Source organism: Chlamydotis macqueenii, chromosome 16 (assembly GCF_036417535.1).
Source record: "Chlamydotis macqueenii isolate bChlMac1 chromosome 16, bChlMac1.mat, whole genome shotgun sequence".
Lineage (NCBI taxonomy): Eukaryota > Metazoa > Chordata > Aves > Otidiformes > Otididae > Chlamydotis > Chlamydotis macqueenii.
Window position 1 is genome coordinate 15,494,359 of NC_141571.1, and position 24,781 is coordinate 15,519,139.

The following is a 24,781-nucleotide window of genomic DNA, read 5'->3' on the forward strand; positions in this document are numbered from 1 at the left end:
TCGGAGTTTTGACAAACCTGTTCTGCAAATAACACGCGAGTCTTTCCTCCAGGACTATTTCCTGCAAGATTTGTCTCATTTATTCCAATACCCAGACAGTTTTCAATGTCTATTGAATAACTCCCACCTCTCATTTATTCCTGCCTGCCTCCTGCTCGCCTCCAGCCTCCCTTTGTTCCCCTTTCCTGGTGAATCCCATGCACAGCCTCTCTCCTTGAAAGGAAAATTAATGAGTTCTCACATCCGCTGCCACTGGAGCTGCTCTTACCATGTGGCGGCAGCAGATGCAGTACAGGCAGCAGCTCTGGTGTGAGATGGAGTCATTTTGGATGGGTTTTGGGGGAGAGAAGTGTTTTCTCCTTCCATCCCTCCCCAGTCCTCCCAGTTCTGCAGGACACGTGGCCTGAAGCCCGGACCCACAGAGCAGAGCCCTTGCCAGGAGGATCAGCTCCGCTGCAGGGATTTCGCCCCTTCTCCTGCCACGGGCTCCCAGGGTGCCGAGAGCGAGATGTTTGAGAAGCAAAGCCTCTCCTCAGCTCCTGAACAGAACCGCCCGGCCCCAGGGAGGAGCGGCAAGCGAGCTGCTCTCCATTGCGGTCTTCCCCGGGTTACGCTTGGAGAGCGGCGCTCCTGTTCGCATCAGGAAAGGGAAATACCATCTCTTTTGCAGAAAATGGAAAGGTTTTTACTGAAGAGGGTCACTTTTCCCTCCCTTACACCCAGGAAAGTGACCCCTCAGAAAACAGTGGCAAAGGCCAGCCCAGCCCATCTCCTCCCGCCCAGCGCAGGCTCTTCAGTCACTTTAAAGCCTCTGAACCGACCCCTCAAAATCCATTCCTCACCTGCCCTAAACCCCGCACGCACAAATAAATCAACGCGTGGCAGGAACGGCACGCGCCAGCACACCCAGACGCAGCGGGGTGGCACCGAGGTGAGCGAACACCTGGAAAACCACCGAGAACACCGACTTCGAGAAGGCGAACCCGAGGGACAGCGAGGTGGCTGCCGGTTTCGATCCTTCAGAACAAACGGCAACGAGCTAAGGAAACGCTGTGCTGTGATTTTTTTTTTTATTGAATTCACATTCAGACAGCGGCAAGCCCACGGCGCTGTAACACTCTGGAGCGCTGAACGCACGCAACCAGGCCGCGCGTCGCAGGTTTGATGAAACTGGAAAACGCTAACTTTACAAAGTGATAGTAAAAGGCTTATAACTTACCCTAAATTAGCTAAAAAAGCAAAGAACTAGTAACATTTTAGCTTAACATCCATTTTTAAAAAGAGGTCTACACATAAATAAAAGTGTTGGTCTTTAAGGAAACGGGCTCCATGAAATGCAAGACTGCAGGATCCCTAGGAAAGAGGATTTCTTCCCAAAGCTTACGCGACTCTTCTAGGGAGAGCATAACCCCTCTGCCTGAACACATGGAAATGATACTGGACAGAGTAGCTTCCTAGACCTTAAAATACCAAATAATGAACATTTTTAAAAGGAATTATTTCAAACAGAATAAAGTTTTTGATGGAGAGAGCTGAACAGACTTCTCTTACTGACGGCTTTAGATAGTTAACGCACACAAGCCCCGTTAAAGGTAATTTAACCTCTCAAGCTGCTCTCTAAGAAAGGTTTTTAAGGGCTTTCATGGAATCCCTCACAAGGCAAGTCAGTTCTGTAGAAGACATTTCAGCTATGTTTTACAAACAGACCAAGTAACTGCTCCCGTATAAACACACACGCAAAATGAACACGCTGGCGTTTGTAACCAGCACCAGGGCAGCGCGTCTGCACCAGCCAGCGACACGGCAGCCCTGAGAAAATGAAACAAAACGAGCATCGCTCAGATACCATGGCTTGATGAGATTGTCAGTCGTTTGTCCAGGAGATGTATTTTCTGAGAAACGTAGAGTAAGATTTATTTTTCTGAGCTTATCCAGACGCTCCGTGATTCCAGTGAGCGCTGAACATTGGGCCGAGGGTGGCGGTGACGTCGGCAAAGGGAGCGCTCTGACTGAGCTCGATCACCAACTGCTTCTTCAGAACAAGAAAGACGTAGAACTTGGCCGCAGCTTCTTTCCGGTTGTTTTTCCGACAGAGCTCCCGGAAGCTGAAAGAACGCGCGCCTGATCGCTGCAGGTGCTGCATGAGGGAAACGGGACGATCACTCAGGGCAGCTTCACTGCCAGCAAAACCCGGCCCCACCAAGCCGGAACCGGGGAGCGCTGCTCCGAGCGCGTATTTTCCGCTTGAACGCCCTGAAATAGGATCTTCCCTGCGCACCTGCGGTTATGGAAGTGGCTCTTCACATTTTATCACCATAATATTGCTAACGCCTACGTATGTTACTAAAAACCTACGTGTGCCCACAGTCCTGGAGAATCCAGTTAAACCATACTGAGGCGCGCGACGAAGCGCAGCTGTAATGGTTTTCACCGCTCAAACCAGTAAAACTCATTGCGTACGCTGTTCTTCAGATACAGAGCAGCAGCTACGTTACAGGCAATTCCAGTCACAGGCAAGGGAGTGTTACTACAGCTTGGGCTTTAACAGCTACACTTAGACCTAAGTGTTTATTTATGGGCGTTGCACAGAACTTCTGAAATATGTTCATAGAAATAATTTCTTAAAAAGGGCTGTGAAGTCAAACCCCAGCACTACAGAAGAGCTAAGCAAAAAGGAAGCGCGAGCACCGAGCCGTCAGACCAAGGGTTTGGACACCCAGCATCAGGGCAGCCTGTGCTGGCTCCTGGTGCGGTCCTGTCGAGGTGGCACGTGATGCCACACGTTGCAGCTTCACCAGCTGTAGAAGGATTTCTGCAAGAAAGGCAGAATAAGCCTTCCTGCAACAAAGGCTACCCTTCCTGCTAAATTTCAAGTACCTTTAAAGCACTGAAACCTCTCAAAGGCGGCGTCACCAACTTTCTTTTTACCATAACCCTCGCTCATTCCCTAGCCTTCACCTCAGAAACAGCTCAGGCAGATGAACGGCCAAATGTCGGCGCCCTGCAGCGCCCAGCTGAGGTCTGGCAAGCACCTAGGAACTGGGTTTTGCAGAGATACTTCAGAGCACGCTCATGGAAGGAAGAGCGCGAGGGCCTAGCGTTACAGCAAACGCTGCCATGGAGGCAAATGTTTGGAAAGTTGTAGTGATCCCAGCAGCTCCGGGAGAGGACACACGTCAGGCACTCAGAATCCTGGTTTCCTACAGAAACGCCCCAGACGCCGTTACACGCTGCGTGCGGGAGGCAGCAATACGAGCAGCAGTGTAAGCAGGAGATTTTCCAACACGGTCAAGCTGAAATCAGCACCTGGTTTTGGCACCTAATTACAAAATCCAGCACCGGTACCTGTAAGGTTTTTAACAGCTGAAGAGTCCTTTGGCTCCACCTTCTCTCTTCACTGTCTTTGCCGCTCCTTGTTGGCTCCTCAAGAGGAAAGGGAACAGAAGGTTAGACAGCACGTGTAAAAAGTCACACAGCGTGATGATTAAAAGGACAAGAGTCCTAGCCTAATTGAAAATCCAGCTGGAGCCGGGCACTGTGATGGCCATACTCAGGATACCTGGGACCTCTGCGGTCACACTGGGCTTTGCGGAGCAGCAAAGGAACGTGAACCACGTTCTTTTTGCTACAAACAGATGGGTCGGCTGCAACACCACAAGATACTGTTCTGCGCGACTGGGATTCTAACAGTATCTGTACTGGTCGGGGGCAAAAAAGGATGTTCAAAAATTTGGCTTTAGATTTTGGGATTAACCTCTGAAGTTGACAGGAGGCAACTGCCCTTGTTTCAGAGTGTCTGAGTGTCCTCACAGCCAGTGAGTTCAGAAACCATTTCCTTCGTACAGGAAGCACGGTCTCTCAGTAAGGAGCCGTCTCCTTATCCGCATATCCCCGATCACTGAGCCATTGAAGTTTTTTACTAGCAAAATTTGTACTAAAGACTGTTAGTACACCAAAATTCACTGTAAGTTCATTACATTATCACTATTTAAAAAAATATATATATTTCTGAGAAAGAACACAGCTCTGAAATTAGCCAGAGTTGTCAGCTTCGAGTGCACGTACGTTTGCTGACTCCGCTCGCGGTGTTTCGGCTTGGCCCAGCGAATCGCTCACCGGCAAGGAGCTCTCAGACAAAGCCGTTCCATCCTGCAGCGAGAACGGAGGACAATCAGCAGGCATTCCGATTTACATGTACAGTGTAATTCCCAACTGCGAAATTCTACTCAAGTGATTTATTGTAATAAATGTTTTCCAGAGTGATTTAACAGTTGCTAGTTCTCTTGTCACAGAGGAAAGGACCTTGCTGCGGTATTTATCCTACAGCCAGACCCACGCCGACAGACTCCGTTCAGGCACAGACCCTACATTTTCTGCTGCTATTAGGTCCAATTTTGTCTTTCTTTTTGAACTTTAAAGAGCCTCGTGTTCTCTAAAGAATCTCCTTTCACATTAGCCTCAATAAAGGTGGCAGAAATAGATAATTTGTTATTGCTTGAGTATTTCCTTCATTTGAGACACAAGAGATTATAATCATCCTTATAAAGGATAAGATTTTCCTCTCTTCAGTACAAAGAGGCTATATTTCATAGTAAAGTTCCATTTATACTTTGTGATTAGACTGTAATCTATACTGATAGACAGACATTTTAATTACAGTTCATTTCATGGTGAGAATCTTCCAAAGTCTTTATAAACCTTCACGACACAGGCTACTTCGTGCTGTGTGGGTTGTCTCCAGCATCCTTTTCAAACATGTATTATTAAAAGTTGTTTAAATGGAACTCTCGCATAGAATGAAACCAATAAATACACTTAGAGCTCTAAAATTTACGGAAACTGCTCACTATAGTTCGACCACAGTTCTCATCGGTTTCATTTCTGTTATTCTGTGATGCCAACATAAATGAATCATTGCTAATTTTTCTCTCAGTCTCTGAACGAGCTGACTCCTGCAGATAGCTTGGCTCCTCTACTATCAGCATCTCTGTATTAACAAAAAAAAAGGTTTAAGAGGAAATTACTGTGAATCTCTGTTCTTAAAAAATAATAAAAAAAAAATTTGAAAAACAAAACTCACACCCTAGCCTAGCAATCTTTGATAGTAAGAGCCAGAATGAGAATAAATATAATTCCCAACAGGACCACAGAAAAACGTTCCAAGGGGGATTTTCCTTTTCTAGAAGTCAACCTTCATGGACTCGCAGGAGGTGGTGGTGTTGATTAACTTCTGAGGCAGCCGTACAGATTATATTCCTAGCAGAGCGAAGGAGTGACAGCAGACACACCACCTTCTCAGGACATCTAAAACTGAACGTTTCTTCTTGTTTGACATTAACCAAACTACCATCTTTGAGATACAAATACAAGTTATCTACACGAATTTGGATATTTGGAGAGTGATTTGATTAAATTCAGAATAAGTGGAAAGTTTGGGTTTTTTTAAAAAACAAACAAACAGAAAACAACAACAATAACAAAAAAAAAAAAAAGCCAACCCAAATCTGCAGTTTGATAGACAATTAGAGAAACCAAAGGTGAAACCAAAAATACCTCCTTATGCCAAAAGGAAGAAAGACTTGCATTTAATTTCTGATCTAAGGCATGAAAGAACAGCAAAGTACTTACAAAAACAAAAAGCTTTTAAAAAAATAATTAACAGTCAGTTTCCTTAACATTTAATTTTTTTGGCCTTTGATTTGTAGAATACTGCACAGAAATACTCCGCATGTGTGTCTCAAACATTATGTAAAATAGAAAATATTTTCTAATGGCTAATTCTGCAAGAAAAAAATTAAAATATTACTTGTGGTATCTTGTCCTTTTCTTGTTTCTTCCGTTTCAGACTCCCTCTGTGTTCCATTTCTTCTCATCTTAAATCTGTCACTCTTGAAGCATTTTTCAAACAGCTGAAAACAATGATTTTTATATGTTTGCTTTCAGAATATCCCGTCAGATGATTTGCAAACATCACCACAAAGGTATGAACACCACTTGTATATTGATTACCGCCACCTAGAACTTACACCTTTGAATTAGGTCATTCTGAACATCTGCATTTCTTTTAAAATAGCCTTCTGCAGCTTCCACTTTGGCAGTGGACTCAATGAAGAAACACGTTAGGAACAGCTTGGACCATTTTTTTTTCTTGAGGCCAGCCAGTAAGGAAGGATGAAAGAAACACCTGCAGTTAGCTGTGTGTGGATTTCTCTCCCCATGTTGTGGTGCGTGAGTATTTTTCACCCTCCAAGAGCGAGCTGTAATTCTGCACCTCGGCTCCGAGCGGTGAAGCTGTGGTGAACCCGAGGCGCTGTTTGCCTGCAGACCCTGCCTTCCCAGAGCTCACCAAGCCACGCAACCGAAGACACACGGTGCAGTTTGCATGAGGCTGCTGCACAGATTTTACACCGTGTCTTTCCGCATCATCACCTCTAAACTTACAGATAACACGAGGGGACACGAGAGGCTTCGGCAGATCACATTTCCACGAAACGAGCCCATCTTTCTTGTGCCAAAAGAGCAGTAAGGCCCCCAGGCACAGGCACGGGTGGTCCGGCCCGCCCTGCTAGCCAAGGTGACAGCGGGATCAGGAACCTCTTGCTCCTCTGAAAGGCAAGGCCCTGACTGCTCTCCAGCTGTAAGCTTAATCTCCAGTTGGGAAAGTACAGAAGAAATTGGCATCCCATGTTTCCAAAGCCATTAACGATAAAATAATAATGATGTTTAAGCCGTACGTACCTTGGAAATAAGCGCAGGAGAAAGACGCAGTCTTGTATTGATCACAGAGCAGAAACAAACCAGAAAACAACAAAACAAAATAGAATGCAGGAAAGAAACCGACAGAAATCTAAAGAGTTGTGTATGAGTGAAATGAAACAACAGCTCTCAAGTTTCTTTGTCATTTTTGAATTCTTGCTGGAGATTAAAGCCATGAGCTCTACAGATGGTCTTTCTGATGAAGCAATTAGTGGTGAGTATGCAAATTATCATCAGGCATCTGCACAACACACCTGAACCGTGCTGCACAGCAATACTTTCAGTGATGCTACACACTTGCCGTTTGCTAGGAGTTCACACAAACCAAAAACCTCTCACAGCTAGATCCTAGATGTCCACCAGTCCCATCGTTTACCCAGTGACGTAAAAACCTACAGGGAGTTGATCTTTACCATTAGCAGGTCAGCATGAACCACAGGCTGTGCAGCCTGGGACAGGAGTTTGTCCGCGCCTCCCGATTTCTTCCACATCATTGTTTTTTTCGTTGGCGGTGCGAGGTCTAACGGAGCAAGCGTGTCCGTGTAGTCGTTCAGCTGGTTGTAAATAGTGTTGCAGCTGAGTTCCTTGTTTACATCCACAAGCAACTTCCTCTTTCTTTTATTTTTCTTCCTCTGGGTGACAGCTAAATAGAACAAGTATTAAAAAAAAAAAAAATCCTAATAAGGCCTATGCACAGAACACCTAAGCAGAAAAAAACCCCAACCCACTGTGAATCAAAGGGCCAGGCTGCTGCCCTCCTGAAACACTGCACAGAGCTGAAAACCACAGTGCAAGCGCACGGGCCGTTTCTCCAGAAGTTCTCATGAAGTATACTCTGTGTTCTTGTACAGGAGATTCACGTGTGTTTAATTACAGAAGACATCACTGTTTTACTAAAGAATCAGGAACACGAGGACTTAATGAGAAGACATGATATGCCAACAAGACTGAATGAGCTATCTTGAATCCATCAGGAAGTTCATTGTTCCAAGAACCGCTGATGCACTCAACAGGTTTCACTACCTTGTAATTAATACCTGTATTTGTCAGTTTAAACTTTTAACAATTTAATTAAGATGTTCATAGTAAACACGAAAGACAGACGTGGATTTGCTATATATCCACAACTTCCTGAGTATTATTTTAGCAGGCTGGAAAATTCCAGCATTCTAAGTATTAGTGTCAACATAAACTTGTTTATTTGCTATCAGCCACCAATGTGACAGGTGACATTTAGATTTTCTCACAGGAGAAATAAAACATTTTTCTTTTTGGATCCTGTTAAAGTTAGAAGTTCACAAACCAAAATTTTACAAAGGCCTGAAAGTTTTCAGATTGTTATTTTACACATAAAAATCACTGCTGTGTCACTAGCAACAAGAGTTCTTCAGCTGAAGCTTCAGCAACACTCATGAATAAGCCAGGTTTAGAATCACAGACTGGTTTGGGTGGGAAGGGACCTTTCAAGGCCACCCAGTCCAACCCCCTGCAAGGAGCAGGGACATCTCCCACCAGATCGGGTTGCTCAGAGCCCCGTCCAACCTAGACCGCTGGCTCTGCTAGACTGCAGAGAGATAAATCCTGACTGGGTATGTGGAAGAAACTGTAAGCAGAGATTTGGGCAGATCAGATGAATAACCTGATACTCTCTTTGTGTAACAGTTACCATAAAACAGAACTCTGGCAGCAGGAGTAGATGAGATCTAAGGTGGGAATAATCTGTTTTGCAAATATTTTCACTAACGAGAACAAAAACAAACCTAGTCAACGCAAACATTCGCAAGAAACTGACCTGTATCATCAATGGGCTCAAGCACAAATTCTTCTTCTTTCAACAAAAGTACGGTTTCATTCACCAGATGACTTGCTTTCTGAACGGTGGTGTCTGCGCAGCTGGACTCAGCTGTAAGAAAACCCAGCAAATAACCAAAATTATTAAAAAAAAAAAATTACAGGCTGGAATAATTTCTCAATCTCATGACAGAGAATATCAGACAGAAAAGATTATCTGTCTGTTTCCAGTTCCAGGCAACCGTGTGGCAGCGTGGACACTTCTGTCAACACACGAGGAGCAGGCAGTACCAGCGCGAGGAGAGGCAGGCGCCTCTGTTTCCCTTGAAAGCTGTTCCAGATTACGGAGCTGTAAAGTCACAGTGGGACGGGCGTGTAAGGATTCCAGAGAGAAAAAAAAAATTCCAGCAATACTTTTCAGAAACGAATTTCCTTTATCAATACCAAACCAAATGACGACTAAGGACACCTTTACGAACTACTAAAGTGGCATTGTCACTGAAGCATGAAGCCAGAAATACTCACAGTTAAAGTTCAAAGTTACAGCACACCCTTACTCCGTGTCCTCCCCCTACAAAAGCCACCTCATGCTGCCGGAGCAGCAGGGCGGATCCACAGCACGTCCACCAGCACGTCACAGAAAAGCGCTCCTAAGCAACGTCAAGTTACAAATCGGGAATCCCTGGGTCAAATTAAATTATATCTAAAACAGTGGATGAAGCATATTAGGAAAAAAAAAAAGCAAAATAAATGAACAAAGCAAAAAGGCACGGGATATTATACAAGGCTGAACGTGAGTAACTTCAGGCGTTAAATACAGGACCAGAGGGTTCGTGCGAGTAAGACGGAGCAGACGCTGCAAACTCACTGGCTGTGCCGTTCTCTGGCAGATCTTGTGACAAAGGACGTTCCTCCTCCATATCAAGAATGCCTTTATCTAGGCCACTTTGCTCATCCCTCAGCAGGATTTCTTAAACACAAAATGCATAGTTTTAATCATTCTAAGCCCTAGGAGTCATGAAATAGCCCAATACAGCCTCACGTTACTTAAGGTTAATTTTGTGCAAACAAAAAAGCTCAGCTTCCACAGTTGGCTGTCAATGATATGTCTGCCTTCAACAGTACTAAAAGGAGAACAACAGTCCTAATTCTGAGATCTCCATCTTTTCTTTGAAAGGCGTGGTGTTGATACTGGATAAAAGGTACAAACCTAGAAAGGTTTACCTACATAACCTGAACCAAAGCAAAGATGGAGGAGCTACCTTGCTGCCTTTGTTATTACAACAATAAAGATAAAAATGCTGCAGTATTTCACCTTTGAAAATATAAATTCGTTTGTTAAACATTAAGTATAAACTGAATGCCTTCAACTCTAAAAAAAATGAAATATCTCCTTAAGTACAATTTTACTTGGTAATAACTAAGTGATCATAGATTTAGTGACAAGTAGGGAAAAAAAAACAAGGAAGTATGAAAACAACAAAAAACACAGACTCTGTGTTTGAAAACAATCACTTTCATGCTGTCTTGTTTGTTTTCCTGTAAGAATAAAAATATTTGGAAAGAAACTAACTCTGCTGAGCTGTAGCAAACCCTACCAATCATATCTGCAGCATCCTCCTCATCTCCAAAACAGTCATCCTCAAAACAGCAGGTATCTTCATGCAGCGCAGACTTGTCTCCAGGCACGCTCGCAGAGTTGTGCTCAGCCACAAGACAGTTACTGCTCGTTAAGGTGCTGCTGTCAAAGCTCTGTTTTCTTCCTGCATCTGCTTCCTCATCTGAACAAACACAGAATTCCTGATGCTTCATCCGCATTCATTTTTGAAACACATTTATCCATTCCCTAATTTTTCAAATAATTTTTAAAAGACTGTAAGATATCTCACACCTCAAATGGAATAAACGAGAAACAATTTAAGCTAATTCAGTAAAAAGTAGAAAATGTTGGGTTTGATTCTCAATGTCCAATATCCCATTATATTACTTAGGCAGAGTATTTACACAAAAATTTAAGCATGAGACGGCACGCAGGCCGATCAGCGCAAGCGTGAAACAAATGCACTTTTAAGAGTAGCTTTTTCACATGTGAAAGGACCCAGGCTGGGCAAAATTTTTTCATAAAACACACTTTTCCTTATGGAATAGTTCTAATTTCTCAACTACTCTCACCAAAGTTTCTATCACAGAGAAGTATATTGCTTTCGTAATCCTCTGTAAGTGTGATGTCTTCAGCTCTGCTCTGATTCAAGGCAAAATGTTCAACGACATCAATGGCACTGATGAAAAAAACATTATACAAACACAGGGTGAACCGAAACCCATTGACCATTCAGCTGGAATGTGAAAACTTGTTTCTAAACAGTCTTCAATCTTGCTGTTTTATCACAAAACCCCAAAGATAGCTTCTGTTTTCTATGGCATTGAAAGTACCCTGGCTGATCCTCACTTCTGTGGAGAGAGAACAACCGTTTCCCAAAGCTGTTTGCATTCAAGCCATTTAAGGTTTTATTGATAAAATTCACTGATAAAATTCACCGCTTTGAATTTCCTCTAAAAGCTACAAAGAAGCATATGGAAAACAGGTGCTACATGTTTATTAAAACTGGTACCTCTGAGCAAGCAGGCAGCTGCCTTCTTTGCCAGCCAGAGCTCCTACGCAATCTCCAGCGTAGGCTGTACAGCGGAGATGAACCTGCGATAGCTGTAACAGCCCCGTAGCTGGGGAGGGGTCCGCGGGGGGGGGGAACCGTTGGAAACACTCCCTGCAAGCAACCCCCTCAAGAAACAGCAGAAATATTTACAAGGACAAGGGAAGCGCCCATGCTTCTCTCCGTATTTCATATTTCTCCCTCTCTTCTGCCAGTAAACTTGGGCTCGTGTGAGTTTGTTTGTACCCAGGCCCTGCCATCAGCCAGACACTTGTCACACAGAAGCTAATTAGTGCGACACCATCATCCGTCAATCAAACCGCACGGACGCTTTGGGTGGGCAGGAAAGGCAGGCTTTGCAGAGTCAGCACACTGAGGTACCCGAATAAACAGTATTGCATCTCAGCTGTGCTTACAAAATACTGGACACTGTCGGATCCCACCAAACCCTGCGGGCGGCGAGGTACAGAGGGAGCCTCAGTGGACGTCTGTGACCTTTGGAGGCGACAGAGCCATCAGAAACATGTCTTGGCCTCCTGCTTTTTATCAGCTTTTCTACATTAATGCTGATTTTGTGCCAGAAAAGACAAAGAAATACGCTGGCTTTTCATCAGGAGCCAAGCTGGCTACTGCTGATAAAGTACCCCAGCCCCAAAGAGCAACGGAGCAGAAATTCATTGCACTCACACAGCAGAACGGTACAATGCCGCGAGATTACTAGCCAGAGCTTCCTTGGACTGACAACAGGATTTACACTACATTTATATTGCTCTTCAGGTCAGAAAGCTGTTTGCAGGCTTCACTCAGACAATTTAAAATCCCCAAATCTAAGTTTTACACATGATTTCATTGTAAAGCTCTGTTGATTGCATGAACTTTGAGGAACTCTACGCAAGCACAGTTCCTGTGACTGTAGCCTTGTAAAGCCGACACCAAATTTAGCAGAATTTGGTTATCAAACCAAAACAATTTCATCTGAGTCTTGATCAGATAACAGCAAGGGTATCTTACTTCTGAAAATACTAACATAATGAATAAAAACTAGGGAAGCATTTACTTTAAATCAGGCAGTGGTGTTTCAAAATCATGGAATTCTTCAGGTAACGTAATGGACTGGTAAGCAGCCTCAAAGTTCTCTTTTGGAAGGTCAACAAGTCCTAAAAGAAACAGACAACATAACAAAATAAATATAAACAAAATGAAAGTAACAACGCTCTCCCGAGTACGTATAATAAGACTGTAAACCTGTCAGGAAGGTCTGCTGCCATTCTAAATAAAAGAAAAGTAAAGCTGAGGCAATTTGCCAACAGGACTCCAAAGCGGAATTAAAATCCTTAGGTTACATGTAATTTAGAAGCCATATTTTTTACAGACAGATAAAGAGTCTGCTGCTACGGGACCCAAAATACTGTAAATACGTCGGGTTTATGAACAGCTGCCTTAAGTCCCTGGAAGATTCTCCCAGCTGACATTTAGCCCAGAGTCTTTCATACCACTTCAAACGAATTACTGCGCTCTCTTTTTCTCTCCAGTGTCCGTACGATGTTATTCTCCAGCATCAAATAATCATGAAGCGAGACTGCAAACACTTGGTAATCAGAGAACCCTGGAACAATTCGGATGAGGAGGGATTTCCGAAGGTCATCCAATCCAACCTTTGGCTCAAAACAGGGTTCACTTTTAAGTCAGATCACTTGTGACTTATTTCTGGTGATGGCGATTCCACCGCATCCCTGCGCAGCCTCTTTCAGCATTTTATCACTTCCACTGAGATTTTTTTTTCCCCCCTCCTTTTATATCGAGCTGGAGTCTCCGTGGCCCCAGTTGTGACCGTTGTATCTTGTTCTTGTGTCGCGCAGTCCTCTCTAAGCTGCTATAGTATCTATTTAAAATAGAGAGTGCTGTGCACTTATCTTAAGTGTTTCTTCTAGATATTTCCAAGTATTTACAAAAATTAACTAACTAATCACGTTCGTATCCTTGAGAGCAATGCAGAGCAGGCATTCACCATTCTGCAGACAGACCAGCTCACCAAGCACACTAAGGCTGGCAGCAGACGCTGCTGTCCTGGCCTTAGCCTTTTTTCAGACAACAGTGCCTCCCCGTTTGGTGCCTAAATCTGACAAAGGTACAGCCCGTTGGAAAAGGATCCGGTCATCTCTGCTCCCTTCTCGCTGGCTACATGGCTAGAGCTCAAAACACGCTGTCAGACCTGGCACTGACACACTGCTAGACATGGTGGTGGTGTCGTCACACATTAAAATTAATTATCTAGCAACAGAGGCTGAGTTCAGGCTTCTTCTCATAAGGCCACTTAAGATACTGCTTCTTTTAAAGGAGTTAAAGACCTGAAACGGCATTAAATTAAGCCAGACTAAACATCGGTGATAGGCACCAATAAGGTCAATTTCCCTTGGGATCAATAATGTGCATTTAACAGAAATATCCAAAATTAGCTTTTACAATGAGAGCTGTGAAGCACACAGATGGGAAAATGCAGGATATTCTGTCCATACCTGGGCGAAAGGCTGTCTTCATTTTCGTCAAAGCTTCACTACAGTCTGCCAGGAGATACTTTGCTTTCCTGTGGTAGATCCGCACCACGCCGAGAAGTAAGTGTCCAGAGGTTCGCAGAGCCACTGTAAACTTTCATGATTTAAAACAGTTGTTTGGGAGTCAGTATTTTTGGCAAAAACATTAAAATGAACGTATTAGACAGTGGTAACAGAGTTCCAGTAACATACAGCAGTACAGAGCTCTACAAAATTCAACAGGGCTTTGTACTGATGCAGAAGATCATAAACAGAAATGAATTTTCAGAGCCAGGACCTTCTGCTTGCTTCTGTTCCTAAGCACCGCCGCGCCAAAGCACGAGTGCTGAACTGACGCTCTCAGTGCTTGGTGTAAAACATCTCAGCTGCCTGCCAGCAAACAGTGTAACACATCCTGAAACAGAAAGTAGCTGCACACGTCCTAGTGTTTGCCACTTGGGTTATTAAGTGAGCAGAGCACACCTATGCCCTTATTTATGCAAATAAAGGTGATAACTATGCCCTTCTTTATGTAAAGCCTTCCTGCGCCTTCCACGTGGGCATGCTGATGCTAGACAGGACAGCAGGCCAGGGAAAACGCCTCCAAATAACATCAAGATCACTTTAACAACAATATTAATCATAACCCATGTAAGACAGACAATGAAATTTGGGCTACCAAATATCAAGCAGGTGTTTGCACAGAGAAAATTAAAAAATAAAAAAAAAAAAATCTGCTTGCACCAGCTGAAAGCTTTGGATCTCCTGAGCCATCGATTAGTGACAGCGCAGAGTTCCTCACTGTTCCTTGGATGCAACTGCGGCGGAGGGGCCAAGGACTGAGTCACGGGTACTCAGCTGCCTGCATCGGTGCTCGCTCGAGTCACGCCTTATCTGCGATGCGCAGGGGGCTCCAGCCTCCAGGACGGTCATACAGAGTCTCTCAAAAGCGCTACCTGTGCTTAATTACAGGTTTAACAGCTTATAATGGGGGACGCGGAAGAAGTCCACTGAAGGTGGAAGGATGGTTACAATATGTCAGAAGTTATTTATGATAACATCAGCAAAAGCATTCTCATCAAACGGTCTGCGTGCGGTTTCACGGTCATTTTCTTAGTCCCTTGGCTCCGGTTAAGCAGCTAATTTTCATTCTTTTTGAGACAATTTCCTCAACAACCACCATTTCCCAAATATTGTTGAACAATACCCGCAGCCAGTACTCAAAGTCTCCGAAGAAAGACCCGCACCACGCTGATGGGCTCGTGCTGCCTCACGAGTGGCTCAAAGCCACGTGCCACGATCCCTCGGCCAGCGATGCCCGCACAGCGCTCTGTGGAGCTCTGTTACTGTGTGGAAAAATACATCTGAACATACTGTGGTAACATTTTCTTACGCTGTACATAAATGTATGCCACAGATCTCCAGGAGTAAAACAGCAAGTAAAATATTTATATAACTGTCATTTAACAGGATGGAGATTTTATCCAGGTGAGAACTGAATAAAATCAGAGTTTACCTCGCATTGGTTTTGAAATAGCCACCAGTTTGTCCTACCAAGCCAGTCTCTGCGATAGCTGCAGTCCCGTTCCCTACAGAAGATGTACGCCTCTACCCCAGAGCCTGCCCAATGACCCTTCATCACGGAACAGCGTACCTTTGGCGAGATGATCTTTTCTATGGTCGTCTCTAAATTGCACTCAAACACATGAGTTTTGGTGAGCTTCTTCTCCCAGTGGGCAGCGAGCCATATTTTGGCCAAGGGCCCTCGCTTGTTGATGAGCAGGTGCAGGTAGAACATGGCGCCGGGGCTCACGGGCCGACCCTGCTGCCGCCGCCCTGGGCTCTTCCCCTTCCAACGGGAGACGGGTCCTGGGATATGAAGTGGGAAGAGGGATTTAGTGAGACCAGGGGGGATCAGTGGAACCCAGCCAGGCACCGAGGGGACAGGAGGGGGGGGGTTTAGGGGCATCTGAGGGGATGAGGGGCCCAGGCGGGTGCTGAGGGGACAAGAGGATTTAGTGGGACCCTGAGGGGACAGGGTGGGGGGATTTAGTGGGGCCTGAGGGGATGGGGGGCACCCAGCCAGGCACTGAGAGGACAAGGAGGATTTAGTGGGATCGGAGGGGATGGGGGACCCAGGCGGGTGCTGAGGGAAAGGTGGGAGGCGGGGGATTTACCGGGATCCCGAGGGATTTACCGGGATCCTGAGGGAATGGAGGGACTGAGCCAGACGCCGAGGAAACGGAGGGAGATTCGGCAGGGCCCTGAGGAGAGGACGGGACCCAGCGAGGCACCCAGGGGACCGGGGGGGTTCAGCGGGCCGGGGGCGCCGGGCTCCCCTCACCGCCGCGGCGGCTGCGCGCTCCCGCCAAAACGGCGGGGCGGGAAGCACCGGTACGGTCCCCGCGCTGCTGCTCCCGGGGGTCTCGGACGCCCCCCTCGCCCCCAGGAGCCCGAGGGGGCCGCCCCTCGCTGTTCCGGCGGGGCAGGTCCCGGCCTTTCCGTTGGGCTGCAGGGCCCCGTGTGCGGGCGGCTCGCGGCCCCCTCAGGCCTCCCGGGCGGGCCCGGCTCTCGGTATCAATAAATCCCGTCCCGTCCCGGGGCTGACGAGGGGCACGGCCCCGCTCACCTCATTTTAGGTGCCTGCGGGTGGGGAGCAGCTCCCCAGCGCTCTCCTCTCCCGACCGCTTTCCCCCTTGGCACGTTAAAAGCTGGCTTGGCGTGCACCCCCCCGCCTCTTCTCTCTGCAGGTCCTGCATCGCGCCGGGCATGTTTGGTGAAACTGTGCTGGGGAAGGAAACTTGCAGCAGGAGGAAAAAAAAATAAATTAGCTTCAGATCTAATCTCCATGCGGAGGGGTGAGGGTAAAGGTTTGCAAGGCAGCCACCCTCCACGTCAGCCACAGCCACCACCGAGGGGAAAGGCAGCATGTTTGCACGCTTACCTGTCACCAGCCAGCAAAAATAAATAAATAAATAAATAAATAAATAAATTCATTTATCAGCCCTCTATGTTCTGTGCTTTGCTTTATATGCAGGCAGGGTACAGCAAGTCTCCGGAGCCACGGCCCAGAGCATCAGCTGTTGCCGTATCACAAGGCACCTGTGGTTTTCCCCGCGTCTCCCCAGTGCCCCGGTGTTAGCTGAAGATAATTAGATCTCAATTAGCACCAGGAAAGTTTTGGGCCTCTTCCCAGTGCAGCTCTGCAGCTGGTCTTAGTGGAAGGCAGGGGTCTGTCCCTCCAGCTGCGAGCTGGTACCCCGGGCTGGGATGGTGCCGTTTGGGGAGGGAGAGGGGGTTCTGCTATAAAACACCCTTGGGGCGATACATCCCCAGTGGGGGCCTGGAGGAGCCCCTCACGTCCCAAAGCAGCCACCCGCTGCTCTCACGACGGCACCGAGCCACCCAGCGAGAGGGAAGTGACCCGCACCAGTGCCTGGCTGCGGTCCTCCCCGGTGCCAGGGCTGATTTCCAGCCCCGGGGTGCAGAGCCAGGTGGCAGCAGCAGGACCAGAAACCCCGCGGACACCCGGCACCGCGCGTGCGTCCTCGTGTGCATGGGGAACCCCGGGGTGCCACGTCCGTGGCGCGCAGGGATGGGAGCCACCATGTGCTGGGCACCTCTGGTCCTCGCAAGCTGCTGGATCTCCCCGCTGGTGCGGAGCCAGCGCCTGGCTCCCAAATTGCCTGGCTGCTTTTTTCCCCTGACCTCCGAGTCACCTTGAGCCGTGCCGGCAGCGGGCGTTCGCTCTGCTGTGAATGCTAAGGAGGCAGGAATGAAACTTCACCCTTATTGTGGGGCTGGGCGGGGGGCAGCGCTGCCAGCGGGCACAGGGCAGCTGCAGCAGCCGTGCACACCCCAAAACCGGGTTGGGCTGCACTGGAGGGGCCTGGGGGGGCCAGAAGACGTGTCCACCACCCTCCCAGCTCCCACCTGTTTCTGCTCCTGCTCTCTGCTCTGCTGGCTTGGGGCTCCTGTTTGCTGTCCCTCCCATCCCCGTTTAATCATTTGGCCAAGCAGCAGCATGTCCCTGTCCCCAGCACCTCTGTCCTCCGCTCCCATTCCCTGCTCTGGCTCCCTCCCTCCTCTTCCCATTTCTTTCCAAGCCCTCTGTCTCTCCCCTCCAGCGCTCCTGCAGATTCATTGCGAATTTTGGCAGCGCTGTCTCTGACCTTGGCTGTCTCCCTCCTCTCTGCTCCTGCGCTGGCAGCATAAGTCTTGGCTGTCTCCATCTCCCCTCCCCTTCCCTCGGTGCCAGTGCCCTGGGGATGGAGCCACCCTTGCCAGCCCCCAGCCCCACGCTCAGCCGGGCCCAGGATCGGGCTGGAGAAGGCTTTTGGGCTGCCCACCCCACGCTCTCCAGCCCTACAAAGGCCAGAGGCCGTCTCCCAGCTCCCGTCCAGCAAAGGCAGCAGGACCCAGGGGCAGCACAGCCAAAGCAGCCATGCGTGCGGGACGCGTACGCCTCACCCACTGCAGGTGTCCTCCCAAGCATCTCTGCAGGATTGGGGTGCGGGAGCAGCCCCCCGGGCACCACCACAGAACCCTGACCCCATGGCAGAGCACGGCATGGACCTGCCCACCGCGCCGGCTGCCTCCGCGCTCGCAGGGTCACCCCTGTCCATGGGTGAAGGCAGGCGGGAGCCACGGCGCGAGCGGCTCTGCCTCTGCCCCCCAAACCCCCCAGCCTCACTGGGATCCCAGCCTCAGCACCCCTGGGTGCATCGGCAGCCGCAGGGCTGGGGCGCTCCGAAATGGAGGGCTCGACCACGGCTCTGCTCAGGAGCAGACCGGCAGCATTTCTGCTTTTCCCAGGGAATTTGGCGATGCGAGAGGCAGCGGTCCCTGCCACTGGCACGTTCTCCTCCCACCCGGCTCCTGCCTGCCCGTCTGCTCGCAGGGCTGCGCCCGCCTGCTCCAGATCCTGAATTTCCTGCTGAATCGGGACAATCCGTGTCCCGTGACCTACTTGTCTCTGAGCATCTCCTGCCTTCCTGCGGAGTGGGTTGGTACTAAAGCCTCTCGAAATGTGGTTAACGTGTCAGGATGCACTTACATTTATTTTTAATTCTGCTTCCTTCTCGGCCCACTTCTGGATGTGTCCCCGGGGGACGCTGTGCTGGGAAGCCTCTGCGTTTCAACGTGGCGCAATGCGAGGAGACGGGAGCAGCGAGCAGGTGGGTCGCAGTGCACGCAACCTCCACTGCAAACTCAGAAAAGAATGAAACCGTGGGTATCTGCGCCCCTGACACAGCAAAAGGTGATGGGAGCCCCCCACCCACCCTGCAGCCCCCGGCCCTGCAAACCCATTTTGCTGAGCTAAACAAATAATTAAAGTAGACAAAAAACCTTCCTGGGGCACATTGGAGGAAAATTTTTTTTTTAATTAAAAAAAAAATGGCTGAAAATGATCCAGAGGTTAATTTTTAACAGAAACTTCAGAGTTTAACGAGGGAGATGTTCAAGGAAGGATAATGTCACCCATCATTAACCTGCTGAGCAGCGGTGGCACGAGCCATGCTGGCCCTGCCCGGACCGTTTCATCAGACCGGGTGGTAGGAGACTCCCATCTGCTGTCCCCGCGCAGGAAAACGCCCTGGCACCGTGTGGCTGCAGGAGTGGGGACGAGGACACAGGGCATGGGGAGGGGGCTCAGCCACGCATCCCCACAGCCCCCGTGCTGCGAGCTAAGCCGGCACCGGCATCAGCGCATCATCTAGAGCGATGGCGGGGGAGCTGGTGAGGATGCCGGAGGCATGTGAACGTGCTGAAGGGAGCGGCGACGTGACGGACAAATCTTCCCGGCAGCTTTCAGCAGCCCACCCGCCATCGCTCAGGATTTACATCCACAAGCCCATCTCCAGGCACGGCTCCAGACGCAGAAATAGCACACGTCGTGTTCGCAGCCGAGCCAAAAGCGCGCTGCTGCCAGTGGGTCACTGCCGGGGCTCAGGCCCGCGGCCAGTTCCAGGTCCGGGAGAACGCGGAGCGCGGGCACTAACACAAGCGCTGCGTGAAAAATGGAATAAAGGGGGCAGTGAGAGGGCGGGGGTGCAGGGGGGGCTCTATGCTGGGGCGTGGGACCTGGGTAGGAGAATGGCTCTGTCCCAGGCTGGAGCATCTTGTTCCCACCCCAACTCCAGGTCAAGTCCTGAATGTTTTCCTCAGGGATTTGGGGGGAATCTTGGCCGGGCTGGAGCGCTCCTTGCTGCCTTCGGGGCTGGGGGCTGCGGGGACTCGGGGTGCGGCCCCAGGGTCCCCATCCCAGCTCTGCCCCAGGTCTCCGGTGGGGACCCCCCACCCAGCCCCCCATGGACACGTCCCCCAAGCACGTCCTGCGCTGTGCAAAACCCACCCGTGCCCCTCCCCACGCAGCCGCCCCCCCCTACCCTGGGATGCCCACAGAGGGTACCAGATCGGGGGGCGGGGGGTGCACGGAGGGGTCCCTGTTGCGGGCGGGGCGTGCACAGCCGGTGCCGGTGTGCAACCGGGCGTGTGTGCGTGCGCGTGTGCCCGCGGGGCCGGCAGCTCGGGGCACCCACGGCTGCACCCGCACCGGCCCGGGGAAGCGGGGACGCGGCGGGGGTAGGCAGCCCGGCGCGGGGGACCGGGGTGAAAGGAGGGGGGGGGGCACGGTTCGGTGCGGGAAGCGGCGGGGCGGGCAGAACGAGGAGGGACCGGAGAAACGGGAGAGGAACCCGGCGTGGGGAGCGGGACCGCAGCCCGGTGCGGGAACCAGGGAGGGTGGGTGGGACCGGAGGGGAGAGCCCGGCGGGGTCAGAGGGACAGGGGTCCCCGGGGCGGGAGTGGCAGCCCGGTTTAGGGACCCAGCACCGGGGAGAGGGAGCACACTGGTCGGAGTGGGCTCGGCTCGAGGGAGGGGGAGCATCCCAGTCGGGGGGCCCGGGCAGGGAGAGCATCCAGGGGGGTTGGCTCCGGGGAGGTGAAGTACCTCGATTCGGGGACGCGGGGAGGGAGAGCATCCCGGTCCACAGGGTCGGAGAGGGGGAGCATCCCGGTCGAGATCCCCAGCACCGGGGAGGGGGAACATCCCGGCCCGGGGACCCGGGGAGGGGGAGCATCCCGGTCCAGGGGGTTGGGGAGGGAAAGCACCGCGGTCGGGGCCCCGCCGCTCACCTCTGCCCGCGCAGGCCGGCGGCGGCTCCATGGCGTCCCCGCGGGCGGCGGAGCGGCGGAGCCCTGGCGAGGCGGCAGCGGCGGCGGCGGCGAGCGGGGGCGGCCCGGCGGGGCCCGGTGCGGGCCCGGGGCTGGCGCTGGCGCTGGGCTGCGCGCTGAGCGGGGCGGTGCTGGTGCTGCTGGCGGGGGCCGTGCCGCGGGCGGCGCGTCCGGACCCGGCGGTACCGGCGCGGCAGATGGAGCGGCTGGAGGAGCGGGCGGCCCGGCTCCGCGCCCGCCTCGACCGCTGCACCGTGGCCGGGCTGGCGCTGCTGGCCCTGGGCGGGCTCCTGCTCGCCGCCCTGCTGTTGGCCGCCGCCGCCGCCCGCCGCCGGGCCCGGGCTGCCCGTCGCACCGGGGGCACCTACGGCTCGGTGTGCCTGCGGATGCGGAGGGTGTCGGGCGAGGGGACGCGGGCGCTGCTGGAGAACCAGCTCAGCCCCCCGGCCCGGTCCCCTGAGGGGCCGGGCTCCTAGCCCCACGTGTCCCGGGGGACCCCGCTTCAGCCCCGGGGACCCCTTGCCACCGGCAGAAGTGGAGGTCCCCTCCCCGCACCCCAACGCCCATGCCGTCCAGTGAGGCTTCTCCCACACTCGCCTGGCAGCCTTTGGCCACCTTCCTCACCTCCTCGGACCCTTCCTCGGATGGGGCTCCCATCCGGTAGCAGGGACACAGATTTCGGATGCCCTACTGGACTGCTCGGCCCCCGCCCGGGCTGTTCCCCAGCACCAGCACCAGGGCAGCGTGGCCTTCGGACGCCTCCCCACCAGCTTTCTGGGTGGGGTCCTGCCCACCAGCATCGCAGCGACGGCACCTTCCAGATGCCCATGGGACTCCTGGGCCGTGGCCAGTGGCAGCCGGGGTGGGACGTGAGGCCGAGCTCCCCACTGCAGCCAGCTCCAGGGCCTGGGGCGCCCGCTCCTCTCTGGGATGGAGTGTCTCATTTTCTGCGGTGACCCTTTTTTAGCAATAGTTTCTTGTAAAACTCTGTGGCGTAGAGTTGGCGCTTGCACCACCTTGGGCAGAAGAGAAGGGGACAGCAAGAGCGACCACCGTCCCTGTGGGGGGTCCAGCCCCCCGCCACTCCCCAGCCCTCGCACCCCACCAGCCCTGCTCCAGAGAGTGGGACGAAGGCTGGGACACACGCCTGCACCGCGCCGGGTATCCCACCAGTGACTCTGGAAAGGCCTCCTCAAAAACCACGGTGCTCTGTCCGGAGGAGAGAGGACGATTCCCAACTCCGGGAAACGGCGCGGTTCTGTTAGTGTTGGACAGGCGTGCCCGCGCGCCAGCCTTTGTGCTGATTGCCAGGGCCGTTGTCTGCGGCGTGAAGGTAAAATTGCACCTCGGGAATTAAACGTGAAGCATCATTAAAGCACAATGTTCTGTGGGAAGAGAAATCGGTACGAGCAGGATGCTGAGACGGGGAAGCAATTATCCCGCAGGAAAATGCAGGCCCACAAAAGGTGATGTTTGTCGTGAACCGCCACCAGTTTTTAATCCATCCCATAAATTACTCGCTTCAAATGTTTCCAGGTGCAGACAAATCTCTCCAGACAGCCTGACACAAGAGGTCGGTCATCTTTACATGTGCTGGGATTGCCTGGGTCAGGTTTTACTCCAGGGCCTCCAGTGTCCCCCCCCGGGGACAGCATCCTCCACCCGCAGCTGATCCCTCCTGCTGCTGTGCACGGCCACGTGTCCCTCTGTCCGTCACCGCGTCACCCGTCCACGCTCCATATTTATTGTAGGGTCCCGGGAAACAACCTCAAATGGCCTCGTGCCGGCGCTGCCGTCATGGCTGTCACGGAGGGGCTGGTCCTGGGGGCAGGGGGGCCACACTGCGGGAGGAAGGGGAGGAAGGGGAGGAAGGGGAGGAAGGCTCTCACGTGGGGTCTGCCAGGGGAGCGCTGGGGAAAGCAGAAGTCCCTCCTGCAGCTCTCAGTGCTGGCCCTACGAGCCTGGAATAGAAAATAAACCCATTAGAGGGAGAAATCCTCCTCATCAGTTTTTGTCACGTTAAATAAGGTGGAAGGGGTCTTTCTAGGATGAAAGGCTGAGCCTCCTCAGAGGTTACCACGCCGTTGTTGCTTTGCCAGCACGCTGCTGGGCTGTCCCTTGAGGACCCGCAGGACTGCGGGAAAAGCCTCTCCACTGAGCTATAGATAAATAATTTAAGGTGAACGAAGGGCATCGAGGAAGGGGTGCCCTTAAAGAAGCTCCCCCATCAAGAGCTCCAGGACTGGGAAGTTATTTCATCCAGAGAACCCCCCCAGGCTGAGGCAGAGGGTGGCTGCGGCGGGGGGACACGGAGCTGCCAGCAGCCCCCGAGCCGCTCTGCCCCGCGCCGCAGTCGGCTGCCCCACGCTGCCTCCCAGCCTTGGCCTGGCTGCCCCTCATGGCTCCCGGCACGTGCTGGGGGAGAGCAGCGCAGCCGGCTTCAGGCGCTGACCTGCGGTGGCTCGCGTGCGGTGGTGTACTTAGGAAGCGATCAAAAATACTCCAGGCTGGTGAGAAAAATCTGGCTGGGAAAGACGGGCTGATGCGGCGCAGCCCAGGCGGGACGAGGGTCGCCGGCCCCTCAGCACTGGGGGTCTGGGGGCTTCGCCCACCCACGGGAATTAGGTGTGGTGGGTGGGCTGGAGGCAGCTTTGAGATACCCCAGAAAAAGTCCCCCTGTCCCTTGGAGGTGCAGCGAAACCACCCCGATGGGAGAGTGTTTCACCCCTCCGTGCCATTTCTGGATCCTCTCCAGCTTCCACAGGAAAAGTCGGTTTTGCTGGAGGAGGTGGGAGGTGCGGGACGGGCATTGGGGAGGAGCGGGCAACGCTGTGCCCGCTGCCTTCCTGCAAAGCCAGAGATAACAGCGGCTGACTCGCGCTTCGCACAGCCGCACCCCGGGAAGGTTGCCCCAATGCCACAGGGATGGGCAGCGCGGCCGCAGCGAGAGGCACCAGGCAGGGCGTGAGGCTGGCTCCCCGCTGGCGACGCCACCGTACCGGGCCACAGAGTACGGTGCAAGGGCGGGCAGATGGCAGGCATAGAGTCACCCAATAATTTGGGTTGGAGGGGACCTTTAAAGGTCATCCAGCCCAAGCCCCCTGCAGCGCGTCCTCGTCCCCTCGCTCAGCACAGAGGTCTCCGGTCCCCCAGCTCCAGGGCTTCGGGGGTCTCTGCTTGTCCCAGGAGCGAGCAAAGAGGGAGCGACCCAGCGTGCCTTTCCCAGTCCCATACAATGGGGGCTGCTTTGTTCTCCTGTCCGTGCATTACGCACCGGTTCCTCCCTCGCACTGTGTGCGGGACACATGGGATCCCGGGAACAGAGCATCGTCTGCAGGGTAATTAGCAGCGCTGGGGGCTCTGCCTTTGGGAGCGCGTGGGGCAGGTGCCACTGGGCTGGGCGGGCTGGCAGATGGCTTGAAGGGCTCTCTGGGGATCTCAAGCCATTACCAGTAATCCAGTGTCTTTCTTCAAACGTGACGTGGACGCGCTTCACCGCTGCTGCGGGCGGAGGGAGGGCTGTGCCTGTGCCAAGAGCGCACACGCCAGCCCCAGACTCTCTTCACGGCCTCCCCGTAAAATTAACTCGAGGTGCACTGCTGGCTGCGCTCCCTTGCATGCTAATGCTTTCCATCACTTACATTAGCAGCAGCCGGGACGGGGATAGGGACGCGCGGCCGGGGGCCTGGACCACCCCTCCTGCTGACCGGAGACCCAGCCTTTGCAGCCGCCGCGCTCGGTGTGATAGGAGCCCGCGGCAGGGATGGCTGCCCCCCAGCCGCGCTCGTGGTGCAGGGCCTGTGCCTAGCCACCAGCTCTGCGGACGGAGTGAGGAACGTGCTCGGGATCACTGGTCCCCGGGAGCCACCTCTGCCA

At 52.1% G+C, this 24,781-nt stretch overlaps 2 protein-coding genes across 2 annotated transcripts; one reads left to right on the forward strand and one right to left on the reverse strand.

The window, feature by feature from the left end:
* Positions 1-1,077: 1,077 nt before the first annotated feature.
* RAD21L1 (RAD21 cohesin complex component like 1) lies at positions 1,078-16,455 on the reverse strand. The gene is made up of 14 exons (XM_086760730.1): positions 16,359-16,455; positions 15,384-15,598; positions 13,715-13,844; positions 12,256-12,355; positions 10,720-10,826; positions 10,146-10,328; positions 9,416-9,517; positions 8,549-8,659; positions 7,170-7,399; positions 5,807-5,909; positions 4,848-4,987; positions 4,066-4,149; positions 3,346-3,423; positions 1,078-2,137 (listed from the first exon to the last, which is right to left on the reverse strand). Exons 2-14 carry the CDS (start codon positions 15,525-15,527, stop codon positions 1,928-1,930), a joined length of 1,722 nt encoding a protein of 573 aa, XP_086616856.1. The 5' UTR covers positions 15,528-15,598; positions 16,359-16,455; the 3' UTR covers positions 1,078-1,927.
* A 4,440-nt stretch (positions 16,456-20,895) lies between these two features.
* Positions 20,896-22,436, forward strand: TMEM74B (transmembrane protein 74B). Its single transcript, XM_086760815.1, has one exon. It carries the CDS (start codon positions 20,896-20,898, stop codon positions 21,379-21,381), a length of 486 nt encoding a protein of 161 aa, XP_086616941.1. The 3' UTR covers positions 21,382-22,436.
* The last annotated feature ends 2,345 nt before the right edge of the window (positions 22,437-24,781 follow it).

What these genes read in the sequence shown, in the direction of transcription:
- RAD21L1 (XM_086760730.1), bottom strand. Translation starts at nt 15,527, where the DNA reads ATGTTCTACCTGCACCTGCTCATCAACAAGCGAGGGCCCTTGGCCAAA. An exon ending in AAAAGGACAAGATACCACAA is followed by an intron (nt 4,988 to 5,806) that starts GTAATATTTTAA and finishes TTGTTAATACAG; the next exon opens with AGATGCTGATAGTAGAGGAG. An exon ending in AGCTGTTAAAAACCTTACAG is followed by an intron (nt 2,138 to 3,345) that starts GTACCGGTGCTG and finishes TCCCTCATGCAG; the next exon opens with CACCTGCAGCGATCAGGCGC.
- TMEM74B (XM_086760815.1), top strand. Translation starts at nt 20,896, where the DNA reads ATGGCGTCCCCGCGGGCGGCGGAGCGGCGGAGCCCTGGCGAGGCGGCA.